The sequence below is a fragment of the Crotalus tigris genome, unplaced genomic scaffold (genome assembly GCF_016545835.1).
Source record: "Crotalus tigris isolate CLP2741 ecotype Arizona unplaced genomic scaffold, ASM1654583v1 scf7180000019264.1261149, whole genome shotgun sequence".
NCBI classification, from domain to species: domain Eukaryota; kingdom Metazoa; phylum Chordata; class Lepidosauria; order Squamata; family Viperidae; genus Crotalus; species Crotalus tigris.
The window spans coordinates 797,830-820,972 of NW_024097461.1; the positions used below are offsets into that span (position 1 = coordinate 797,830).

A 23,143-nucleotide genomic window follows, 5' to 3' on the forward strand; every position below is an offset into this window, starting at 1 on the left:
AGGTATAATATAGTAGTAACTGTGAGAGGGATCTTGGAATCCTAGTGGACAATCACTTAAATATGAGCCAGCAGTGTGCTGCAGCTGCCAAAAAAGCCAACACTGTGCTAGGCTGCATTAACGGGGATGGAATCAAGATCATGTGAAGTGTTAATACTATTTTACAATGCCTTGGTAAGGCCACATTTGGATTGCTGCATCCAGTTTTGGTCACCACGATGTAAAAAAGATGTTGAGACGCTAGAAAGAGTACAGAGAAGAGCAACAAAGATGATCAGGGGACTGGAGGCTAAAACATATAAGGAACAGTTGCTGGAATTGGGATGTCTAGTTTAATGAAGAGAAGGACGAGGGAGGACATGGAAGTAGTGTTCCAATATCTCAGGGGCTGCCACAAAGAGGAGGGAGTCAAGCTATTTTCCAAGGAGCCTGAAGGCAGGACAAGAAGCAACAGATGGAAACTAACCAAGGAGAAAAGCAACCTAGAACTAAGGAGAAATTTCCTGACAATTAGAACAATTAATCAGTGGAACAGCCTGCCTTCAGAAGCAGTGAATGCTCCAATACTGGAAGTTTTTAAGAAGAGACTGGACAGCCATTTGCCTGAAATGGTATAGAGTTTCCTGCCTGAGCAGGGGGTTGGACTAGATGACCTCCAAGGTCCCTTCCAACATTATGATGATGATGATGTCCTTGCAAATATGGTTAGCATTCAATAATTTGAATACTTTTTAAAAATTCATAAAGATGTTGAAGCTTTCATATAATAAAAATATATTTTGGTCGAAAATAATTCTCTGAATTCCATGAAATAATCACAGTAAATCCGTGTTAACATTTAAAATTATGACATTTACTAATCTCAAACTGTCATCTGTACTTCATGAGAATATATCTAGTTTCTGGTAACATAAAGGTGATATTGCACTTATCCCAACTATGGGCAATGTCAATCACTATAGAAACATAATTCTAGGGTAGTAAGATGTTTGGTTTTATACTATATATCAGGGGTGTCAAACTCAGTTTCATTGAGGGCCACATCAGCATTGCGGTTGCCCTTGGGGGGGGGTATGTGTGGCCACGGTGTGTGTGTGGCCTACTGGGTGGGTGTGGATGGAGTGGGTGTGGCCTATTGGGTGGGCATGGCCAGCTCTACTTCGTTCGATTCAAGGATGCCTGTGGGAGCCTGGGCAGGAGTAGGACAGATCTGAGTGTCTCTGGCAAAAGGGGGTAGGACCGGGGCAAGTGCCAAGGCATGGTCCACTGGAGGAGCCTCACTGCCTGCTGAAACCCCTCCCCCGGAGCCAATCAAGCCGGATAGGTGAAGTAGGTGAGGGCCATTTGCTGGCCACTTCCAGGCGATGGTGCATTTCTTCATTCCTCACAAAGGGTGACACCTCCCCAGTATGCTCCAGGGGGCAGGGTGACACGGCAGGGCTGTTTCCTCGCTGTTTCCAGATGGCCTTGAGCTAAGGCTGAATGCATTTCAGCATAGATGGCCATCACAAAATTGTACATTGGCTTCCTCCCGGCCGGCTAGGGCCAAGGCAGCAGGGGCCATTCCCTTACTGTTTCCAGGATGGCTTTGTGGGCCATTTGAAACCACTTCGCGGGCTGCATCTGGCCCCCGGGCCTTGTGTTTGACATCTCTGCTATATAACATATTCTTAGCTTTTTATTTTGCTTTGATCTACCCTTTGAAATGACTTTGTGCTTCTAGCAATCTATAGTCATTGTGACCTTTTGTATATTATAATATAATCTCTGTCTGATGGAAACTGCATTCTTCATTTTATTGAGATGGACGCTCAAATATATTACAATGAACAATTCACCCATTTGTTTAGCAACTTTCACTTTTGCCATTGCTATGGAAACAATCTTCCCTTGTAGCTTGAGAGTTTTATTGGATTTCAAAAGTATGACACTCATGTTTGGAACTTATGCAGCTTCACTGGCTTGCTGTATGTGCATGTGTACGTGTGTTTTAAAGAAAATGGTTTATTTCTATAACTCGTTAGTTTAAATTATGCTTTATCAATAAATGCATTTTACAGTCGCTATGTTACTGGAAACAATATTAAAATCATTACCATTTTGTTCTTAGGGTATTTTATCCTTCATGAGTGCTCCACTGATAGGTGCTTTGTCTGATGTCTGGGGAAGAAAATATTTCCTCCTTATTACAGTTTTCTTCACTTGTGTCCCTATTCCATTAATGAAGATAAGTCCATGGTAAGTGTGGCATAAATATGTGGGTATTTCAGTGGGGGGAAGGCTTGGGGTAAAGGGACTATATTAAGAAATCTATTAAACTTTCTTGCTTCTGTGTCAAAGTGAGCCAGTATAAGCCTTTTATGTACACTCTAAGTACGTTTGGCAAAGGAATCACTAAACATGGATGGAATATAAATCTTAACTGATAAATAATCTAAAAGTTTGCTTTTCTTCGATATGTTTACAGTTTTTTATGTAGCTGCAATACATAAACATGGCTCTGATTTTGCAGGTGGTATTTCGCAATGATTTCTGTATCTGGGATTTTTGCTGTTACGTTCTCTGTAATATTTGCATATGTAGCTGATATAACTCAAGAACACGAGAGAAGCACTGCTTATGGATTGGTAAGAATGTTTCTTAATAATTCTTTGACACAAAATGTACTTTGGTTTATTGGGTATCATGTCAGCATTCCCTAATTTCTGATTTTTTAAAAAATGTGATATTGCTTAAAAGTAAAATTTGAAGCTGTTTTTTAAGAAATTATAGTAGCTCTATTAATATACATGATGTCTAATGGAGAACAAAAAAAAAAAATCTTGTATACAGCATCCTCAAGAATAAACTAGTCCATTAAATAGGAAGAAGGTTTGTCAGCCCCACAAGGTAGACCAGACCAAGAATTCAATTCTGACATGATTCCTTTCTTCATCTTAACAATTTATAAAAAGAGGATAATCTCCTAATTAATTTATTATGCATCCTTTGAAGACAAATTTTCTTATCTTGGATCTTTCATGAGTGAAGAAATGCTAGGATAATAATGATTGTTTCAGAATGACTCTCCAGTAGATTTCTATATAAAAACTGATTCTTAACTGGCCAGTTCATGGAAACTTATCTTTATTTAATCAGTAAATTAAACCATTGGTTTATTTATTTATTTATTTATGAGACTTATATACCGCTTTAAGTGCAAGCACTCTCTAAGCGGTGTACACCAGTAAGCAATGTATATATATATATATTTACATTGCCCCCAACAATCTGGGTCCACATTTTACCTACCTCGGAAGGATGGAAGGCTGAGTCAACCTTGAGCCGGTGAGATTTGAACCGCTGACCTGCTGAAAACAGTCAGCTAAAGTGGCCTGCAGTACTGCACTCTAACTGCTGCGCCACCTTGGCTCATGGTTTAATTTTTTGCAAATGTTAGCATAAAATCTATTAAAATGCTTTTCTTTCGCACACTGGAATACTTTTTAATATAGATGACGGTTAAAGTAAGTGAATACAGGATTCAATTTATGGGTTGTGGGAGTAGCTATGTTAGTTGGATATAGCAGAAGCAACAAAGCGCTGTTCAGTGCTTAAATAACTGACAGTATTAAATGAAGCACAATCTTTTGTGAACTACAATTTCTGTCATGACATGTATGAAGCACTGTCTTCTGATAAGAGGGGTAGGAATATAACCATATCAATAGAGAATGAACAAGGAGGTTAGCGATGATGATCATGATTTGGGAGCTTAGCAACTGGCTAGCAATTATGGTGTTGAAGCATCCTAAGGTCATATGATCACCATTTATGAACTTTGCTGCTGGCTTCCAACAAGCCAAGGCAATAGGGAAGCTGTCAGGAGGTTGCAAATGGTGATCACATCACCATGGGATGTTGTTACTGCATGGGATTCTTCTAGAAATGGCAACTGAAACTCCTTACCACTTTATACAGTGGGACGATCAAAAGCATCCTGTCATACAGCATCACAGCCTGGTTTAGAAGCATCACTGCTTCAGATAGGAAGGCGATGCAGAGAGTGGTGACGATGGCTGAAAAGATTATTGGCAGTTCCTTCCCTTCCATCCAGGAGATAGCACATAAGTGTTGCTTGAGCAGGGTCCATAGGATTGTCTGGGAAACTACACATCCTCTTCACAACCTGTTTTCCTTGTTATCTTATGGGAGGAGGCTTCGTGGTATCCGAAGCAGAACATCCAGATTCAGTCACGGTTTTGTTCCATACAGTATTAACCTTGTGAATTCTAAAGCTTCCTCCTTCTGTTATGTATTCAAGATAGACAGTGATTAATATTTATATGTTACTTATATGTAAGGGTGTAGGTCTATACATATGTTGTATATAGTATGTTTAAATGTGTATTATGTATGTTGAGAGCAAGCAAATGTGTATTATGTATGTTGAGAGCAAGCAACTAAATTTCATTTTTAATGTGTGCCATTGTGCGTACAGTACATGTCAGGAGCACCTAAGCACTTCTAGGTTGAAAGGATTGAATGACGACATCACTGTTGCCCAGAGGATGCCTAGTTGGGGGCTTCTTTCATGTCCCCATTAAAAAAGGGATAATGTTTAAAAAACATTTTTTTTAAAATTTAAGCCACACTATTTTATTTGAAGATAAAAATAGAAAATAACTTCTATTTTTTGGGAATCTAAAAGTTGTTATAAGGTTCAGCAATATAATTGCAATATTGTGATAGGATTGGAAAATAAATTAAAGAAATGGAAAATTGATGGAATTATTCCAGCTAAAAGAGTCACATGATAGACTAATGAAAAAGAGGATTTAAGTAAATGAAGAAGAAACATTGTGTCATGGTTCCGACAGATGAAACTCTTCAAAAGAACTTTGAGGCATTGTTTACTTTAAAGAATCTTTTATTCGAGAATCAAAGTATTGGCACTACATAGTTAAAGCCAAAAACTGAATTTCCCTCCCCTGAGCACAAAGTAACAAAGCACAATTCCATCTTCCAATTAACAGTCATAAATCACATCCCCCAATTAGCTTGAAGCAGGGCTTTCTCCCCAGCTCTTCAGCCAGCCAAAACATTATCAATGGGCGCAATAAACTTGGATTCCCATGGCTGAGTTATTACTGTTATCACTAGCTGGACTCTCATCCACATTCCCCTTCCAGCATCAACTAACTCTAAAAGCAAAAGAGTAAAATGGCAGCATTTCCATCTGTTGTCAAAGCAAGAACATCTGATGTTAGCAGTATTGACACATTGCAGTTGAGAAATTATGAGCCTTTATAATATTAGCATGAGAATTTCTGAAATAGTAATTCCAATTACTGATATTGCAATACTTATATTAATATTGAATGCAATGAGATAAATGTAACATCAAAATAAAAATAATCATAATTATAACTTTGATAAAAATAATGAAATTCAAATAATTGTTAGTGACTTTTAATACTGAAAAATTATGACACTGTCAAGAGATTAGGGGGGAATTTATTTTCCAAGTTCTGTTTTTTAACATTCATGCTGCCTTTCCATTAAAGAAAATTGCAGTTCACACCAAATACGGAAATGTTACAGCATGAACCACTACTTACCACAATAATAAATAATACTTTAATTACAGCCATAAAACAACAAGAAAACCACACCTCAGAATATTAATAGTAAAAGAAAAATCTTTAAATGCCTTCAGAATTCTGGGGGTAGAATTCTGTGTCTCTTAAATTGCTTGTAGTCTGTAAAAGAAGCGGGAGACAGAAAAATATGCATGCTTACTTTAAAGCGACATGTCACGGCTTTGTTGAATTTGTATCACAAATTCATTTCCTGGAAAGGAGTGTTTAGTATTGCTCTTTATATCTCTGCAGTATAAATTATTCTGATAAATGTTTATTAATGCTGCCAAGGATATTTCAGGAATCATATTGCCCCCTCCCCATTTTTTTCCCTATGTTAGTACAAAATGAGATGCTAACTAAGAAAGCATGTTGAGCTGTGGTGAGATCAGTGGGCAATAGTAGTTGAAAATGACGATGATGATGATTTTGCAGCTCAAATTGATCATCAGCATGCTGGTTGGAAGCAATGGGTAGAGGGCAGTTTACAAATTTAGTTGAAATGAGATTCCTGTACAACCTACTGGATCATTTGCATAGCTGTAGAAAAACTCTGGCGCTTCCTTCTCCAAAGCAGGTGGGTAGGCTGAATTGTTTTGCAGAAATGCACCTACATCGCCTTGTTCATTTTTCTAATATCAGAAAACATTCAGTGAAATCACTCATAAAAAAAATTCAAATTGCAAGCTAAATCAGCTTTAAAATTAAGAAATATAAGGAAAGCTTGATGAATTAGAAGGGGTATTACCATAAGAAGAAGGATTGGGCCACAATGATTTAATGTAGCTTCATTGAATATTCTGTGATGACTGAATATTTATCAGATATTATCAGATTTTTATCATATTTTTCTCTGGAGCTGGGCTTTAATAGTCACTTCTCTATGATGTATTACATATGTCTAGGTCAGAACATCTGTATCTCATTACTGTTTTAATTGTGTTACTTTTTTCTTCTATCAAAGTATTATCTTTTATATATTTTTTCTGCTCCTATTTAGGTATCTGCTACGTTTGCGGCAAGTTTAGTAACTAGTCCTGCTATTGGAGCACATCTGTCTAATTTGTATGGTGATAACTTGGTGGTGTTAGTTGCTACGGTGGTGGCTGTTGTAGATATCTGTTTCATTCTACTAGCTGTACCAGAATCTCTACCTGAAAAAATGAGACCACCTTCATGGGGAGCTCTTATATCATGGGAACAAGCAGATCCCTTTGCAGTAAGTTGTCAGCTATATTTATTCTGCTTCATCATACAAGATGTCATTTTTTTGTTTGTGAAAGAAAATGTATTTTGAGTGGATTGATTAAAATGAAATTTTGTCAAAACAGGTACAAAGCTATTATTTCTACATGTAACTTTCTAGTTATGTCTAGAAATGACTTGTGATGGGCAATACTAGTGATAGTAAAATCCTACAGAACCTTTACAATACAGGTAGTCCTCAACTTACAACAGTTCATTTAGTGACCATTCAGAGTTACAATAGCGCTGAAAAAAGTGACTTATGTCCATTTTTCACACTTACGACCATTGCAACATTCCCACGGTCATGTGATCAAAATCCGGATGCTTGGCAACTGACTCACATTTATGACAGTTACAGTGTTCCAGGGTTATAAGATCACCTTTTGCAACCTTTTGACAAGGAAAATCAATGGGGAAACCAGATTCACTTAACAATCACTTAACATATCAGCTGCAGTGATTTCACTTAACAGCTATGGCAAGAAAGGTTGTAAAATGGGGCAAAACTCACTCAACAAATGTCTCACTTAACAACAGAAATGTTGAGTTCCATTGTTGTAAGTTAAGGACTACCTGTATTTAACAGAGTAGTCTGTTTAATTTTATGACATGCAAGCAGGAACATAGATAATTGTTTATTAGATAAGTCAGTGTGGAATTGAAAAGGTGACAAATGAAACAGGACACTTCAGCCCTTGTATGCTTTTCTGTTATTTCATTTATCCTGACTTCTGAAACAGTTCAGATCATCGTCCTTTTTAAATCTAGTATTATGAAATGAAAACAAAAGCAACATATGTAGTTCCTGTGGTCTGACTTCACTAGCTCTGAGGACAGGCAGATTGTTACTAATTGGAATTTAGCTTCATTCGGTTTAGAAAGTAGAATCAAATTATTGGATGAACAGTTTTTAATTTTGCCGAGAAAGTATACTATTAAGTGCCATCTTGATTAATTTGGCCCAAAGTCAAGATTTTGGTTACCGTGGGCGACTGCCCAGATGAATTTAGGGACTCATCAATAAGAAGAATATTTAATGCATTAATAATGGATTGAAACAAACCATTACAAAATTATTCTACCTGAAGTGAGGGAGGAATAGGGTATAGGAGAGAACTATTTACCAGAGATTCTGTCCTTTCCAATATGATGGTGGGAGTTGTTAGCTTTTCCTATTTTAATCTGAAGTACCTCAGAATTTACATGACAGTTCTGTGAATGGCTATCCAGATTTTTGGAGTTATGTCTCATCACTCTCCCAATCGGTCCTTTTTCTTTCTTTATAAAGTTATGCCAGCCTTACTACAGGTAATCCTTGACTTACGACCATGATTGACCCCAAACTTTATGTTGCTAAGTGAGACAGTTGTTAAGTGAGTTTTGCTGCATTTACAACTTTTCTTGTCACATTCGTTAAGTGAATCTGGTGTTAGGGTTAGGATTAAGGGTATGTGAGGTTTGGTCCATTATGCGACCTTACTTGGCACAGTTGTTAAATGAATCACTGTAGTTAAATTAGTAACACGGTTGTTAAGTGAATCTGGCTTCCCCATTGATTTTGCTTGTCAGAAGGTTGCAAAAGGCGATCACATGACCCCAAGACACTGCAACCGTCATAAATATGAGCCAGTTGCGAAGCATCCGGATTTTGATCATACGACCATGGGGATGCTGTAACGGTTGTAAGTGTGAAAAATGGTCATAAGTCATTTTTTTCAGTGTCATTGTATCTTCAAATGGTCACTAAATGAACTGTTGTAAGTCGAGAACTACCTATATTGGCTTACCCCAATAAAACTCAGTCCCAGCAGATGTAGGCAATCTTATGGTGAATCTCACTTTCACTCTGGAGCAGATGATTAGTAATCTGGATATAGAGAGTTTTTCTATCAGCCTTTTGCCATTTTCCCTTCAGGTTAGATTCATTGCTACTCACACCCACCATGGGTTGATTAACATGGTTACCCTTAGGCAGCCCATAGTTCCAGATGGATTCTGACAGGAACATGGGTAATTTCTCAGTAGTCTTGTGGACAGTTTCGTTGAGCACCTGATTAGCATTGGCAATGTAGGCAGGCAATGTGATTATTTCCAGATAGCCTCTCTGTTGGCTAATTCTAAATGGCTCCCTGGTTTACTTCTGGGAGGTGAAGTTGGAGAATCATCATCTGAGATGCCAACTGAAGACAAAAAGTGAACCTGAGCATGGCTACAAACTAATTTTCAAACCAATGTAGGGGTCATATAGGAAATGAAACAACTATTCTACTGTCTTGGTGAGCTCTCAGCCAGCAATCTTGTTTAGGGTGGCAGGCTCCCTTTGGGAAGAACTCAGCAGTTAAATCTCCTTCCTGGCTGCTGCAACTTGTTTACGTGATATTTGGCAAACAAAGCTATTCAGATTCTCCAAAATCTTGACTGTTTGTGTGCAGAATTTGTTGTAATGACTGGATCAAGAACAAATGAAATGATAAAATGTACTCTTGGCTCTTATACTCATCTGTGGATTGGCTATCCCCCTCAAGTAGACCAGACCAAGAAATAATTCCCTGGAAAGTCTAAGACTACTTTAATTGAGAAATGACTGTAATAACAAATCTTTGACAGTGCTGTGCATCTTCCATTCTTATACCCAGATGAGTTAAGAAGTTGTCTTTCTGAGCCAGTTATGAGTGCTTTGGGCTTGTTTTGGATTTATAACTTGTTTTTCTCCTAGTTGCTTTACTAATGGATTTGGTCTATATCTCTCAAGGTCATTTTCCTTATTCTGTACTAGACTGGATCTTTGCCAATCCTGACTTCTTTGATTGGGGAAAGAACATGATAAATTGGATGTGGCACACTATCAATACCTCATTGCAGGAGGGATTGATGCCAACAGTTTTGAAGGAACTTCTTCCTTAAGAGATGGCTCACTGAATCTATCTGTCCTAGACAAGCATTGCCCTGTCTCTAAATTCCCATTTTTGGAATATAGACAATGGTCAATGCACAATTACAGAACATTCTAAAGAAAGCGAGTTATTTGGATCAGCCCACTTTGTGAATGAGTTTCAAAACCTTCTACTGTTCTCTTAGATATCTCAGTAATCCTTGATACTGTAGACCAATGTTTCTCAACCTTGACAATTTTAAGGCATGTGGACTTCAATTCCCAGAATTCCACAGCCAGTATTGCTGGCTGTAGAATTCTGGGAGTTGAAGTCCACATGCCTTAAAATTGTCAAGATTGAGAAACACTGCTGTAGACTTACGGACTTCTTACAGTGACTGGAGACTGTAGGCTGTGTTAGAATGGCTCTTGTTTCTTAGGGAACAATTCTAGTCAGGACAGGGAAGAGAAATTGATTCATTGCACTTTCGTGCAATGCCAGAGGATCCATTCCTTTATTCCTATTTAACTTTTATATTAAGTTGCTAGGGGATTCCAATCAGTCAGTTTGGGATTTAGTGTCATCAGTAATCTGATGCTCTCTAATTATTCATTCTTGCCCTGTTCTATACAGTAGATTCTGTCAATATCTTGACATAGTATCATAATATTTGATGAGACAAAATAGTCCAAAACTGAACCTAAGTAAGGTGGAATTACTTTTTTGATTGGAATGTACTGACATTATATTTCATAATGCAAACTTGAGGGAATAGGTCCCTGAGTTAGTTATTCTCCTAAGCTTTATTTATTGTTCTGTGGAGGTTTTATTGTTGGTTGCTTATGAGCTACCGTATGTGGCGGCGTACAAGGCGACCCGGCGTATAAGACGACCCCCATCTTTATCGCTGAGCCGCATTCCTAGAACGTCGTCTTATACGCCGGAAACTACCAGTATTTCCGGCGTATAAGACGACTCGGCGTATAAGACGACCCCCGTCTTTTGCGCCGATTTCAGCGCTCGCGGAAGTTGCCTTATACGCCGGCATTTACGGTACTAAGAGTCTTTTCATCTGTGGTGGATCCAAATTGAATGAATGCATGAATAACTATTATTAATAAATTATAGAAATAACTCATTTATTTCTGATATTTCCATTTTGTCTTACCTTACTTTTCCTCTATCTTTTGACAGTCTTTGAGAAAAGTTGGAAAAGATTCTACAATCTTGCTGACTTGCATCACTGTTTTTCTTTCTTATCTCCCTGAAGCCGGCCAGTATTCTAGCTTTTTCCTTTATTTGAGACAAGTAAGTAGTTTCCAGTATTTTTCACTGTCTAACCAGTGAACAAAGCTTTAATGTGGGGTTTCCATCTTTATTGGACTAGTGGGCACAGATGAAATTAAAAGCATGTCAAAATGTCTGTCTTGCATGGGCAAGTTTCCCATTCATGAAATGTTTACCAGATTGCAAATTGTTGAGGATCTCTTTTAACCTTTTAAGATGGTCCCCATAATCCGATTTCTTTAATATCAGCCTACATATTTTTCTTGTCTCCCAGAGGCATATAGAAAGCTACTTTGAAAACTCAGTGGACTCATAGGGGAAATGAATGAGAAATAACTCCCACATTTTGGGGCTTGTTTGTGGTTATAATGTATCCGAAGGAGCTGTTACTTGTAACATAATGCATTATAGTAGTCCTCAGTTTCAATCACAATTGAGACTGAAACTTTTGTCACTAAACAATGGGATGGTTAAGTAATCACCACGTGACTGCAACCAATTTAATGGCTTTTTTTACTGCTGTCTTTAACTGAATCACTCAATTATTAAGCAAATCCAGCTTCCTGCATTGACTTTGCTGGAAAGATCACAAATAGAGATCACGTGACTCTGGGATGCTGCAAACATCATGAATGTGAGCTGTTTGCCAAGTTCCTGGTTCGCTATCATGCGACAGTGGGGTCACTGTAATGGTTGTAAGTGTGAGGACTGCCCATAAGTCACTTTTTTTAGCACCTTCATAACTTCAAGTAATTGCTAAACAAATGGCCATAAATCAAAGATTACCTGTATTATTTTAAATAACAACAGACTTTTTCAATTTAAAATTTTCCCTGTAGTAACAGTATATTCCTTTCTCTAATCATGGCATTCTTCTGTCCATAGAGTGAAAAGGTAGATTCGTAGCTTATATATATTTTCAGTATTTAACTGCAAAGCACGTATCATTATCTCTGATCTCTCACATTTCTGATTTTTCTAAGAAAAAGCAAGTAAGAGACCAAAAACCTGTTATTGTAATGAAAAAATAAAAGAGAACATTATATCATTTGCTATGTAAATTTGACATTTTGTTGATGGGCAGAGAAGATAGACAACATTTCATTAAAATCTTCCTCTAGCCATTCTTTCAGAAGGCTCTTAAAGTTCATAAAAAAAATAAGAAATAGCAGAAAGGCAATATAAATGTGACAGCAATCTATAACTTTTAGTTGGAGACAAGATATTAATGTCACTGTGGGGGTGTACTTTACAGATCAGCAGTCATTTAAAAATGTCTTCTCAATTTCATCCCTTCCAGACATTTTGAGCTATAATTTCTAGTTATATATCTAGTATGTCATGGAGTGGTAGCCCAAACCATTTAAAAGGTATCCATATTAGGGGAGCCTGGTATAAAACAAACTATACTACCTACCTGCCTATCTACCTACTTACCTGTGCTTTTAATCAAAGTTTTTAAGCTTTTTTTGGAGGATAAAAAAGTAGACTTCTATGGTAACTACAATAGTTCTTGACCTATGTCTGTTTGCTTGGCAACCATTCAAAGTTAAAGTGGCAAACAAAAAATTGAACTTAGTGTACAACCAGTCCTCAAAAGTTCTGACCATCATAGTGTCCCTGGGGTCATGTGATTGTCATGCAGACACTTAAGTGCCTGGTTCATGATTATGATGTCAGAATGAGCCGTGTCATATCACCATTTGCAACCTTCCCTGCTGGTTTCCAATAGGGGGGAAGCTGAAAGGGAAAGTCAAAAGTAGTAGACCCTAGTAAATGTCTCCCACCACTTTTTCTCTGAAGAAGCTTGATACATAAAAGATCCCAGAGATCCTGCCCACCCACACTCTGTAGTACATGCCTGCCTGAAGCATCCCCCACTTCCCACAGCCTCTGACAATCTGCTTGAGATCCCCGTGCTCTCTAGCAGCTGCCAGTGGCACCCTCTACTCCCCCTATTCCCCACGCCATCCCCCTCCAGATACTCCTTACCTGGAACTCTCACCTCACTTAAATAATCTGTACATCCTGAGGTTACAAGGACAACCAATAGTACCACGATTGCTGTTGTTAAGCAATGCGATCATGGGTTGCTGTGCTTTATGACCACATCACTTCATGACAGCAGTCCTGGTCCCAATTGCCAATATTACCCAAGGATTATGAATGAACTATGGTTTGTAGCATTCTGGGAAATTTTATTGTAAATAGCTGTTCTCATGAAGTAACACAGTTTTTTTCCGAAGTGATTGAAATAGGTTATTATTCTCATAATAATGGGTCATGTGTATGTGTCTATCCTTACATGTTTATGCACCTCAACCAGGGAAATCTTATGAAGGTGCAGGAGAATATTTTGAATTGAAATTATGTTGTGCAGTGCTGTGCCATCCTGCATATGGCAGTATATATTAGCAAAGGGCCATGGCATTGAGGAATCAGTTGTTTTTTATTTGGCTGAAGTTGATATTTATGATTTTAATCGACACTTCTTTTTTTACAAGTTATATACAATCACAAAAATCTCCTAGGATTTGGTGTTCTTTCTGAGTTTGTTTTCCTTTTGTAAACTTATTTTTTGTAAATATAATAATTCCTTTTTCTGAAAAAGATTTTAAGTATCTGTGAAATTTGAAGTACAGATTTTGTTTAATTTATTTACAGGTGATAAAATTTGAGTATGCAAGCATTGCAACATTCATAGCTGTGATTGGCATTCTTTCTATAGTCGCTCAGGTAAGCATAATTTTAATAAGATTTTTAAAAATTGCAATAAGCACACATAATTAAAATGTACTAAGTGATGAAGTGTACTTTGCAGATTATGTATGTGTAAGTAAAATGTATGTAGGGTCTACTATGAAATAAAGAGAAAAAGTACATATTTTATATCAAATTTATGTCTAACAAAATAATTCAAAATGTTTCAGAATTATGAATAATATATGAGTAAAAATGCATTAAATAAGAACCATCAAAAAGTTAAAAGCTGGTTTTTTATCTGATGCTGACAGAGAATTGGAGTCTGACCAATTGGTAAAGATTCTGCAACAGAAAACCTTTGCCCTGATTATCATTTACAGAGTGAACATTTGAAAAAGTCTTTTAGATTATGACTGATACATGTTGGTAGAGTCTATGGAAGAAGGTGGTCCTCTAGTATAAAGCTGACAGTGCTTAAAAAATGAAAAAGAGCATATGAAATTGAACATGGAAACAAACTATCCCCTAGCACAATGACACAGAATATGTGTAATACTCAGAACATATTCAGGTAGTCCTAATTTACCAATCTGCAATTGGGACCAGCAACTCTTGTCATACTCCTTATGTCAATTCTGGCTGCAGGAAGCAAATCACCTACAATTAAGTGTGCTGTCATGTGACCATGACTTGCAACTTCCTGCTGTCTTCCCCACTGACTGCAACCTACATAGCCAGGTTCTGACGAGCAAATAGTATCATGTGACTGTGACTGTCACAAATGTGCACTGGTTGCCAAGTGCCCAAATTGCAATCACATGATCATGAGGAGCACTGTGACTGGTGCAATTTTTTCACAAATTGTAACTTCAAACAGTCACTGAACAAACTTATTGATAAGCAAGGACCACTTGTAGTTCCCATCAGCATCCTCATCAGATGCCATCTGTAGCAGTTGCAGTTTCCAGCATTTTTCAGTGGCAACATTACATTGTACTAGTGCAGAGGTCCCCAACCTTATGGGCACCAGGGACTGGTTCCATGGAGAAAGGTTTTTCCACAGACTGAAGAGTAAGTGGTTTTGTGTGCTGCCTGCATCCCACAGATGGGGCTTTGCTCGTTTGTGCAGACCGGTTGCTGGCATGCCACGACCCCGTGCTGGTCCATGGACCAGGGGTTGGGGACCCCTGTACTAGTGGACATTTTACCTTGCCTGATTGCAAGGTAACTGAATGTTTGAATCCACCTGGCAGCTTTCTTACAAAGAGTCATATATTCTTTGGGAAGACTTTTTTGTTGTTGTCAGTGCTTTTATCAGGTCTTTGCTTTGGATATACATCATGAGGCTTTGGTTGCAGTGTTGAAGGGGCCCCAAAAGGTTGATGCTGAATTTGTGCACACATAAGTGAACAATTGATATTAGTTTCAGATGATTTTTGCACAGCTGTACAAATTAATTTTAAAATGTTGTCTTTTGTCACTGCATTTATTCAGATACTGATTTATAAATAAACTGCATAATGCATTTTCTGACTTTTGTAGACTGTCTTTCTCAGCATCCTGATGAGGTCTATAGGGAACAAAAACACAGTGCTGCTTGGCCTTGGTTTTCAGATGTTCCAGCTGGCCTGGTATGGTTTTGGCTCTCAGCCTTGGTAAGTGCAGCGCAGATGTGTTTCATTGACTCTTCTTAGTTTCCTTTTTAACAGTTCAATTGAATATATTGCATGTTGTGTGCTCGTGGGCAGGGAAGGTATGGTAGACCTACCTGGGCCATATTTTTATGTACAGTTCTAACTCGTAGATGTATTTTAATAACTCCATGGTCAGATCACAGATAGAATGATACAGGAAGAGGTGCTTTAAGAACATGATGCTCTGCTGGATTAGATACTTTGCCCATCTCCTCATCCTGGCCAACCAAGTGCCCAAGAAAGCCCAGTGATCTCCAAGCCGATGGCCTTCAGAGATAGGTACACTGACATCAAGACTAATAACCATTGGCCAAGATCTTAAGTCATTTACCAGATCAAATGCAGCATTATATGTCAAAACTTAGAATCTGAACTGTGACTGGTGACAAAACAGGTTTTAAAGGAAAGAGATTGTTGCAACCTACTAACAAGTGTCAAGAAATAAAGGCAACTGCCATATTTTGGTTTGCCAAATTTTGAAATTAGCCACTTTGTAATAGAAAGATATAATGGTTTATTTTCTCTCTCTCTCTCTCTCTCTCTCTCTCTCTCACACACACACACACACACACACACACACACAGAGAGAGAGAGAGAGAGAGAGAGAGAGAGAGAGAGAACAAAAAAATTATAAATACATCCTCCCAAAATAATATTTTATCATACAGTAGTAATGATGCATCTCACTCACGACAGCAAAGTTTTAGTTTCCAAAGGCCTTCCAAAGTAGCCAGATCTTAACAAATAATTGAATAAGGGAAATTTTTCTATAGAAGGAGGGGAGATTTCACAAGTAAAGCCCCTTTCTGAATCCTCTTCTGACAGATACTCCACTAGGTATTCTGTATGCACTGGTTGGGCCAATTCTTCCTGGAAAAGGGGCTCTCAAAGCTATCCAGATCTCAAGTCATATTGGGCTTTATAGGTAATAACCAGTTTGTTGGAAACAAGCGGGTAGCCAGTGCAGCTCATATTATAGCAGTGTAATATGGTAGTAATAAATTTAATATTATCGTGGCAGTAGCAACATTTTCCACCAGCTGACATTTTGGGGTGGTTCTGAAGGGCAGTCCCATGTAATTAGTGTAATCTAGTTGAGAGGTAATGTTGATAATGAGGGATTATACTATATGTGTCTAATTTGTTTTTCATTGCAATTCTCTCTGCTTTATAGCTGCTAAAGTGAGAAACTTTCCATGGGTATGTCAAATCTTGTAGCAGCTGGAATACAAAGCCTGGCTTTAAATTTGAGACAACTAACAAAATACATAACATTTGTAGAGATGTCTTCAATCAGTCTTTATTATGATCCTGCAACCAATAATATCCAAAAAGGCAAAAGAATTTTAACTAAAAAGCACACCAAGTATCTCAATATGAATGGCATATTTTTAAATACAGAAAAATATAAGGCTAAAGAAAGTGAAAAAATAGCAATATATATTTTGACCTAAAATATATAATTTTATCTCTTATCTTTATTGCTAGTTACCTAAAACCATCTGACTTAATTATTGTTCTTGTGAACAGTTGTTTTTACATGTTTGAAGCTGTTAAGCAGAAGAACATGGTAATACTATTTGAAATATTTGTATCTAGAACAGAACAACAACAAAAATGTATAAAGCTCTGTGAACTACTTGGGTAATTCTTTAAAATATTAAAAAAAAACTTCTAAATAGATCCTTCCTTTCAAATTATATAGCATTATGTTCTCTTGTGCTTAGGATGATGTGGGCAGCTGGAGCTGTTGCAGCCATGTCAAGTATCACATTCCCAGCAATCAGTGCTCTTGTGTCACGCAACGCAGATTCGGATCAACAAGGTGAAAACAAGGTTATTTTTCTACAAAACTGATCTTGTAGCTGTTTCCTCCCCCCCCCCCTAAAATTCGTGTGGATGTATAATTTTTGTGCCTCAGTAATACTGAGCCCAAAATTTCTGTTGCTGCTAAGTTGTTGAAGTGAATTTTGCCCCGTTTTATGACATTTTTTTTGCCATAGTTGTTAAATGAATTACTGCAGTTGTTAAGTTAGTAACACAATTGTTAAATGAACCTGGCTTCCCCATTGACTTTGCTTGTCAGAAGGTCACAAAAGTGGATCATATGATCCCGGGATACAACCGACATAAATATGAGCCAGTTGCCAGGCATCTGAATTTTGATCACGTGACCATGGGGATGCTGCAACAGTCATAAGTTTGAAAAAGGGTCATTTTCAGTGCTGTTGTAACTTCAAACGGTCACTAACTGAACTGCCATAAGTTGAGGACTACCAGTTAGTAATCCTGTAATAGCTTTTGAAAGCAGTACACTCTGTATGTCTTTTATCGCCTCTTGTGCATGCAAAAAGAGGCAAGTTACACATAGTGTGACTCTTCATAAATGATATTTATTTATTGTTTGTAAACAATACATATTTAGCTTGGAGAATTTTTTGAAGGTGATTTCTTTTGGGGATATAACTTGTGTGGGATAAGAAGCTCCAAAACAAACCCAGGGCAGTACAGACATAGGCATCCTCAGGAACGCAACTGACAGAGGAGAATCTGGTGATATACAATCTCTTCCTTTAATTAATTGCATGCAACATGGTGCTGCAAATATGAAAGGGTATGGCTTACATTGTGACGTGATGTGCAGTTCAGCATTTTGCCATTATTGCAGCTAGCTGCGGATGCCTGTATATCAAAGAACTAGTGATGGGCAGGGATACTTGTAATTATTTTGCCTGTCATCTCTGTACCTCCTTGCTGGGGGAGAATCTCTGCCCTGTTATCCTAATTCCAGGGGAAAATGAACTCCCCATCTTTATTAGTTTACTCGTGTTTCCCGAACTTGACAATTTTAAGGCATGTGGACTTCAACTCCCAGAATTCCACAGCCAGCAATGCTGGCTGTTGAATTCTGGGAGTTGAAGTCCACATGCCTTAAAATTGTCAAGTTTGGGAAACACTGGTTTACTGTGAGGTTAGCTGACATATATTGTCAGTGAAGTTTGTTTGTGACATAGATTATTTTTCTTTCTGGAAGAATGGTGATTCAGGTTCACTTGTTTTTGAGGTGAAGATGGGTGGAAAATGGGGAATGATAGAAATGTCATAATCATCACAGTGATTTCATTCTCACTAGGCCAGGATTTGAAGAAGACATATCGATTTTATTATTTTGTTAAAAAATGATCACGATTTTTGATGAAAAAAGAATGGGAATACCCTGTTGGCACTTTATAGAATAACTTTCTTGTGTAAATGTATAATGTAATCTAAAATAAGCTCTTGCACTGGGGCGGGGTTGGTAATTAAGTATTCTCTGAAGTGTTTTTAGAAGTTTGAAAGTACATGCTAATGCCATCTAGTGGTGATTGAATATGTGAGAATGTATATAAATATGCTCTCTGAGATACAAATTTTCTTGTTAGATACTTTCAAAACTATTTAATTGCACCAGTCATTCCAGTATAAAAGAATATGTTGAAATCAGTGATCTAATTTGGTTCTTTTGATAGTATCCAACAAGAAAATCTGCTTTTCAAAGAGCAAATATATGTCTCAAATTAATTACTAGTCTGCAACATTACTTTTGAATGTAGTTGATCTCTCTTTAAAGGTGGTTAATATTTGGCTTGGAAAAAGATCAAACTGTATAAGAGCTCAGAATCCAATTGAAATGCAGTCTGTAGAGCTCTTTTGTTGCATTTTTGAAGTTGGATTGGCTGGCAGAAATTATTTTTCCTTCACTGTGAACTTGCTCTTTCCCAGGTGTCGTCCAGGGGATAATAACTGGAATCAGAGGTCTGTGCAATGGTCTTGGCCCTGCTCTCTATGGCTTCATATTCTTTCTCTTCCATGTGGAACTTAATGAGTTGGCACCAGTTCAGGATAAGGCTACTAGGCAGGATCCAAGTGATGAGGTAAAATGATTATAAATCTTTCTTCGAATAGTGGCTCTTAATAGTCCTTGATGAGGCATCCTACAACTGATCTTTCTTCATTTCAAACTGCAAACATAACATGGAGTGAATCAGCAGTTGATTTTTTTGATGGGTTTTCCAGCTAAAACCGTAACCTTTTTGTACTCTTGCCTTGTTTTTTTGATGTCATTCAGCTGTTGCCAGCCATGCTTGTCCTTCTAACAGCCCTCTTCTGTGTCAGTCTTGTAGATTGAAGAATGCTTCTCTTGAAATACGAACTTAAAGAATCAGCTGCATAATTTTGACAGTTCACAGGTTAAAATACTGTGTTTTAGGATCTGTTTCTGAAATCCAATACTGTGTGAAAACAATGATTCAATATGAATAATTATAAGTCAACTCACAGTAGTTCTCACACTCAAATAGGGCCTGGTGGAGCACATGTAGAAGCATACAAGGCAATTTTTGTCTGATTCTTTTCAAAACACCCAGAACCAAAAAGACTTCCTACTGGTTTAATATTATGGCTCAGTTCATTATGGGATGAAATAGGAGTGTGATTGCTGGAGAAGACAAGTGTCTATGAAGATTCTCAGTCACGCAGGTCATGGTTGTCCCAAAGGTGCTTTTTCAAGAGGCAACTGGACTTTCTTGTTTTTCTTTGAAGACATTTCACTTCTCATCCAAGAAGCCTGATTCCCCACCATCCAGTCAGAGCTGAAGAAGTTTCTTGGATGAAAAGCGAAACGTATTCAAAGAAAAACAAAGTCCAGTTGCCTCTTGAAAAAGCACCTTTGGGACTGGAGAAGACAAGTTTCTAACTTTCAACAACAGCCAACAACTGCCAAAATTGATGCAGGTCTGTTTGATGTTGGCAGCACAGTTCTATTAGTGACATGTGTAACTGTTGACTTACTGGACAGTTAAGGATGCAGATGTGAGTGGCTTCATTGTTCACGTTATATTAATCTGTGGTTGCTCAGTCTTTCTCATTTCTTTTTACAGAGTGCAATTATACCTGGTCCTCCTTTCCTTTTTGGAGCATGTGCAGTCCTCCTAGCCTTTCTGGTTGCCTTATTTATCCCCGAGCACAGTAAAGCCGCCAATACCAGGAAGCACAGCAACAGCATCAACAGTATCCAGAGCAACAGTCCAGATCGGGGTAGTGATGAGGATATTGAACCTCTGCTTCAAGATAGCAGCGTATGAAAGCAGTTTTCTTCTAAGGTGTTAACAGAGACAGTCATCGGGCAGACATAATCCATGCACTGAGCTCTGAATCCAGAGCAGTTCTCTTCTGGGGTGAACTTTTGATCTGTCAGAAGCTTTGCACATTTCACTCACCTAAGATATCATGTACAAGTGGGCATTGGTATTCAATTAAGGCTGATTGCAACCACCTACTGTGGATTTTCTGTAAAACAGTCCAAAGCAAGTTTTTCTTTCTGTATCCATGCAATTGGGAAAGATGATCTTCAGATATAGTTAAATACTTGAGTACCCAGATTCACTGTGAGCAAACCATAACCTTGCTAGATTCCCCCCCTCCCCCAAGAGTCTTCATTGCTTCTCTACTCTCTTGTAGCTCATGGGGTTTTGGAAAAAGAAATACTCCATTTCAATAAACATTACCGACAAAGGTTTCTATCACAATCCCACTCCATCAATGCATTCTTAATCTCTCTCTAACATGCTGCCTGATTGATTGAATATTGCTGAACTATTTCAAGTGTACAGGGAATGTCAATTGAAAGATAAACTATTGGTGCATTTTCAACCCTTGTTTTTAAAATCTCTAACTGAGATGTTAATTAAAAGGGCTCCTGTTGAAAACCTGAGCATGGCAAGGATGCCAATCCCTTTGATAAAAACCGTTAGTGATGCTCACTTCTGGCACCTCCAATGTGGCCAGTTCTGACGTATGAACTAATTAAATGGGTGCTGAGGCAATTTATATTGACGTGTATTTATCACATCATCTGTCATCTTTTAACTGCCATACAAAACATTTCTGTCTTATTTAATTTCACTCCTGCCTTAACTGCTACTTAGTGTACATTGTTATCAGCTATATTTAGCCTTCATATCAATTCTGAAGAATCTCATAGAATTATAATTATGAAATGTCTATCTAAAAAGACTTTAAAATATGATTTAGTTTCTACAGAGTACCATGTTACAATTTTTAGAAGCATTTTTGAAATTGCACAGGTTTCTGTGTATTTTGTGGCAGTAAAAATGGAACATTACACAAATCTAACGAAGTACTCTTATGAATGTTTTATATGTATGAATATATGTAGATATTTATAAGAAGTTCTACTTTTTTCCTGATGGAGTACTGTGTAAATCTTGTATTTATAAATGTAATGAGGGCACTGACAGATATACAGCTTTTATAAAGGATTGTGTAATGACGGAACAAAATTTAAATATATATATATATTTTGAAACTTGGTCCGCCTTAAGCAAAGATATCAAACCTTTTGTACTATGCAGTTTCGTTTTTAAGTTAATAAGCTTCCTAATGCATAATAAATTTGCGAACTATATTATTCAAGGTTGTAATGTCTTTTGTCTCTCATTAAAAGTGTACATGAATTATTTATATGATGTTGGATTTTTGCTAATTAGTTATTACATACCAGCCCGATAGCCAGCATCTTTCTCCAACATGTATTGCTTTAATAAAAGCACCTTTATCAATATAAATAATTCAAAGTAAACTGAAGGGATTTCAAACCTATCGATGTGCTTCTCAAAGACTGAAAAAAGACAGCATTAGTTTTTCATAATTGACAAACTTTTAACATTCACAAACCATTGAATGAGATACAACCAAAGCAAAGGCAATAATAATAAAATGTAATTTACCAATTTGAGCAATCTATAGATAGATAGTCCTCGACTTAACAACTATAATTGGGACTTAAATTTTGGTTGCTAAGCGACATAGTTAAGCTAGTAGTTGCATAACAAGACCCAATTTTACAAACATTAAGCAAATCGCAGTCGTTAAGCAAACCATATGTTAAGTGAATTGTGTAGGCTTTAAGCGAATCTGGCTTCTCCAATTGACTTATCAGAAGCTTGCGAGTTGTGATGGCGTGACTGCAGGATGCTTTATTGTAAATGTGAATTGGCTGCAAAATGCCTAAATTGTGATCATGTGACCAGAACAGCCATAAATGAGTTACTTTTTCTGACATTGTAACTTCAAACTTTCATTAAAAGAATGCATGTAAGTCAGGGACAACCCAGACATTCTCTTAGTTTGGCTGCAGACGCTTCCTGCACAAGCAAATCTGATTGATTAAAAAACCTAAAATAATATTTTGGACTGGGAAGGTAAGATTGTAATACCATTTCTCTTTTGGCTTTATTGAGAGATGAATATTCCTCGAATATTTAAAAAATCTGAAATCTTTTTTTTATGTTGCAAGTGAATATGGAGATTGTTGATGGTAAGTGAAAATGAACTGGATTGGGGATCTTTTATCCAATCAAAATTGTCATGTTTAAATAGTCCGTTAGAGTTTATCTGCTTTGTAGGCAGAAGTTCCAGCATTAAATCTGGTCTCCACGCAGAAGTACAGGACTGAAATTTTATTTATTTGGACTGAACTTAATTGGCATAAAGTTTTTTCCTGTGTTACTATTAGTAATTCAATGATTGGTGGCCAAAATGAACTAACAATATATGCTAAAAGTGCAATGGTGCAATATTTCTCAATTATATGGGAAAATTATGCTACAAACATGAAAAGGTTAAAAGAAATCCTTTGCATTGAATTGAATTGCTG

General features: G+C 37.3%; 1 protein-coding gene across 3 annotated transcripts in view; it reads left to right on the top strand.

Annotated features, from left to right (window-relative positions):
• The window catches only part of MFSD14B (major facilitator superfamily domain containing 14B), a 157,819-nt gene extending 135,922 nt beyond the window's left edge, over positions 1 to 21,897 (top strand). For all 3 annotated transcript variants that reach the window (XM_039361401.1, XM_039361402.1, XM_039361400.1), the window contains 9 exons: positions 2,111 to 2,238; positions 2,513 to 2,627; positions 6,622 to 6,840; positions 10,937 to 11,050; positions 13,694 to 13,765; positions 15,275 to 15,387; positions 17,154 to 17,251; positions 19,189 to 19,340; positions 20,346 to 21,897. In XM_039361401.1, coding sequence (XP_039217335.1) covers positions 2,111 to 2,238; positions 2,513 to 2,627; positions 6,622 to 6,840; positions 10,937 to 11,050; positions 13,694 to 13,765; positions 15,275 to 15,387; positions 17,154 to 17,251; positions 19,189 to 19,340; positions 20,346 to 20,549 — 1,215 coding nt within the window. In that variant the 3' untranslated portion in view covers positions 20,550 to 21,897. The remainder of the gene's footprint in view (positions 1 to 2,110; positions 2,239 to 2,512; positions 2,628 to 6,621; positions 6,841 to 10,936; positions 11,051 to 13,693; positions 13,766 to 15,274; positions 15,388 to 17,153; positions 17,252 to 19,188; positions 19,341 to 20,345) is intronic.
• The last annotated feature ends 1,246 nt before the right edge of the window (positions 21,898 to 23,143 follow it).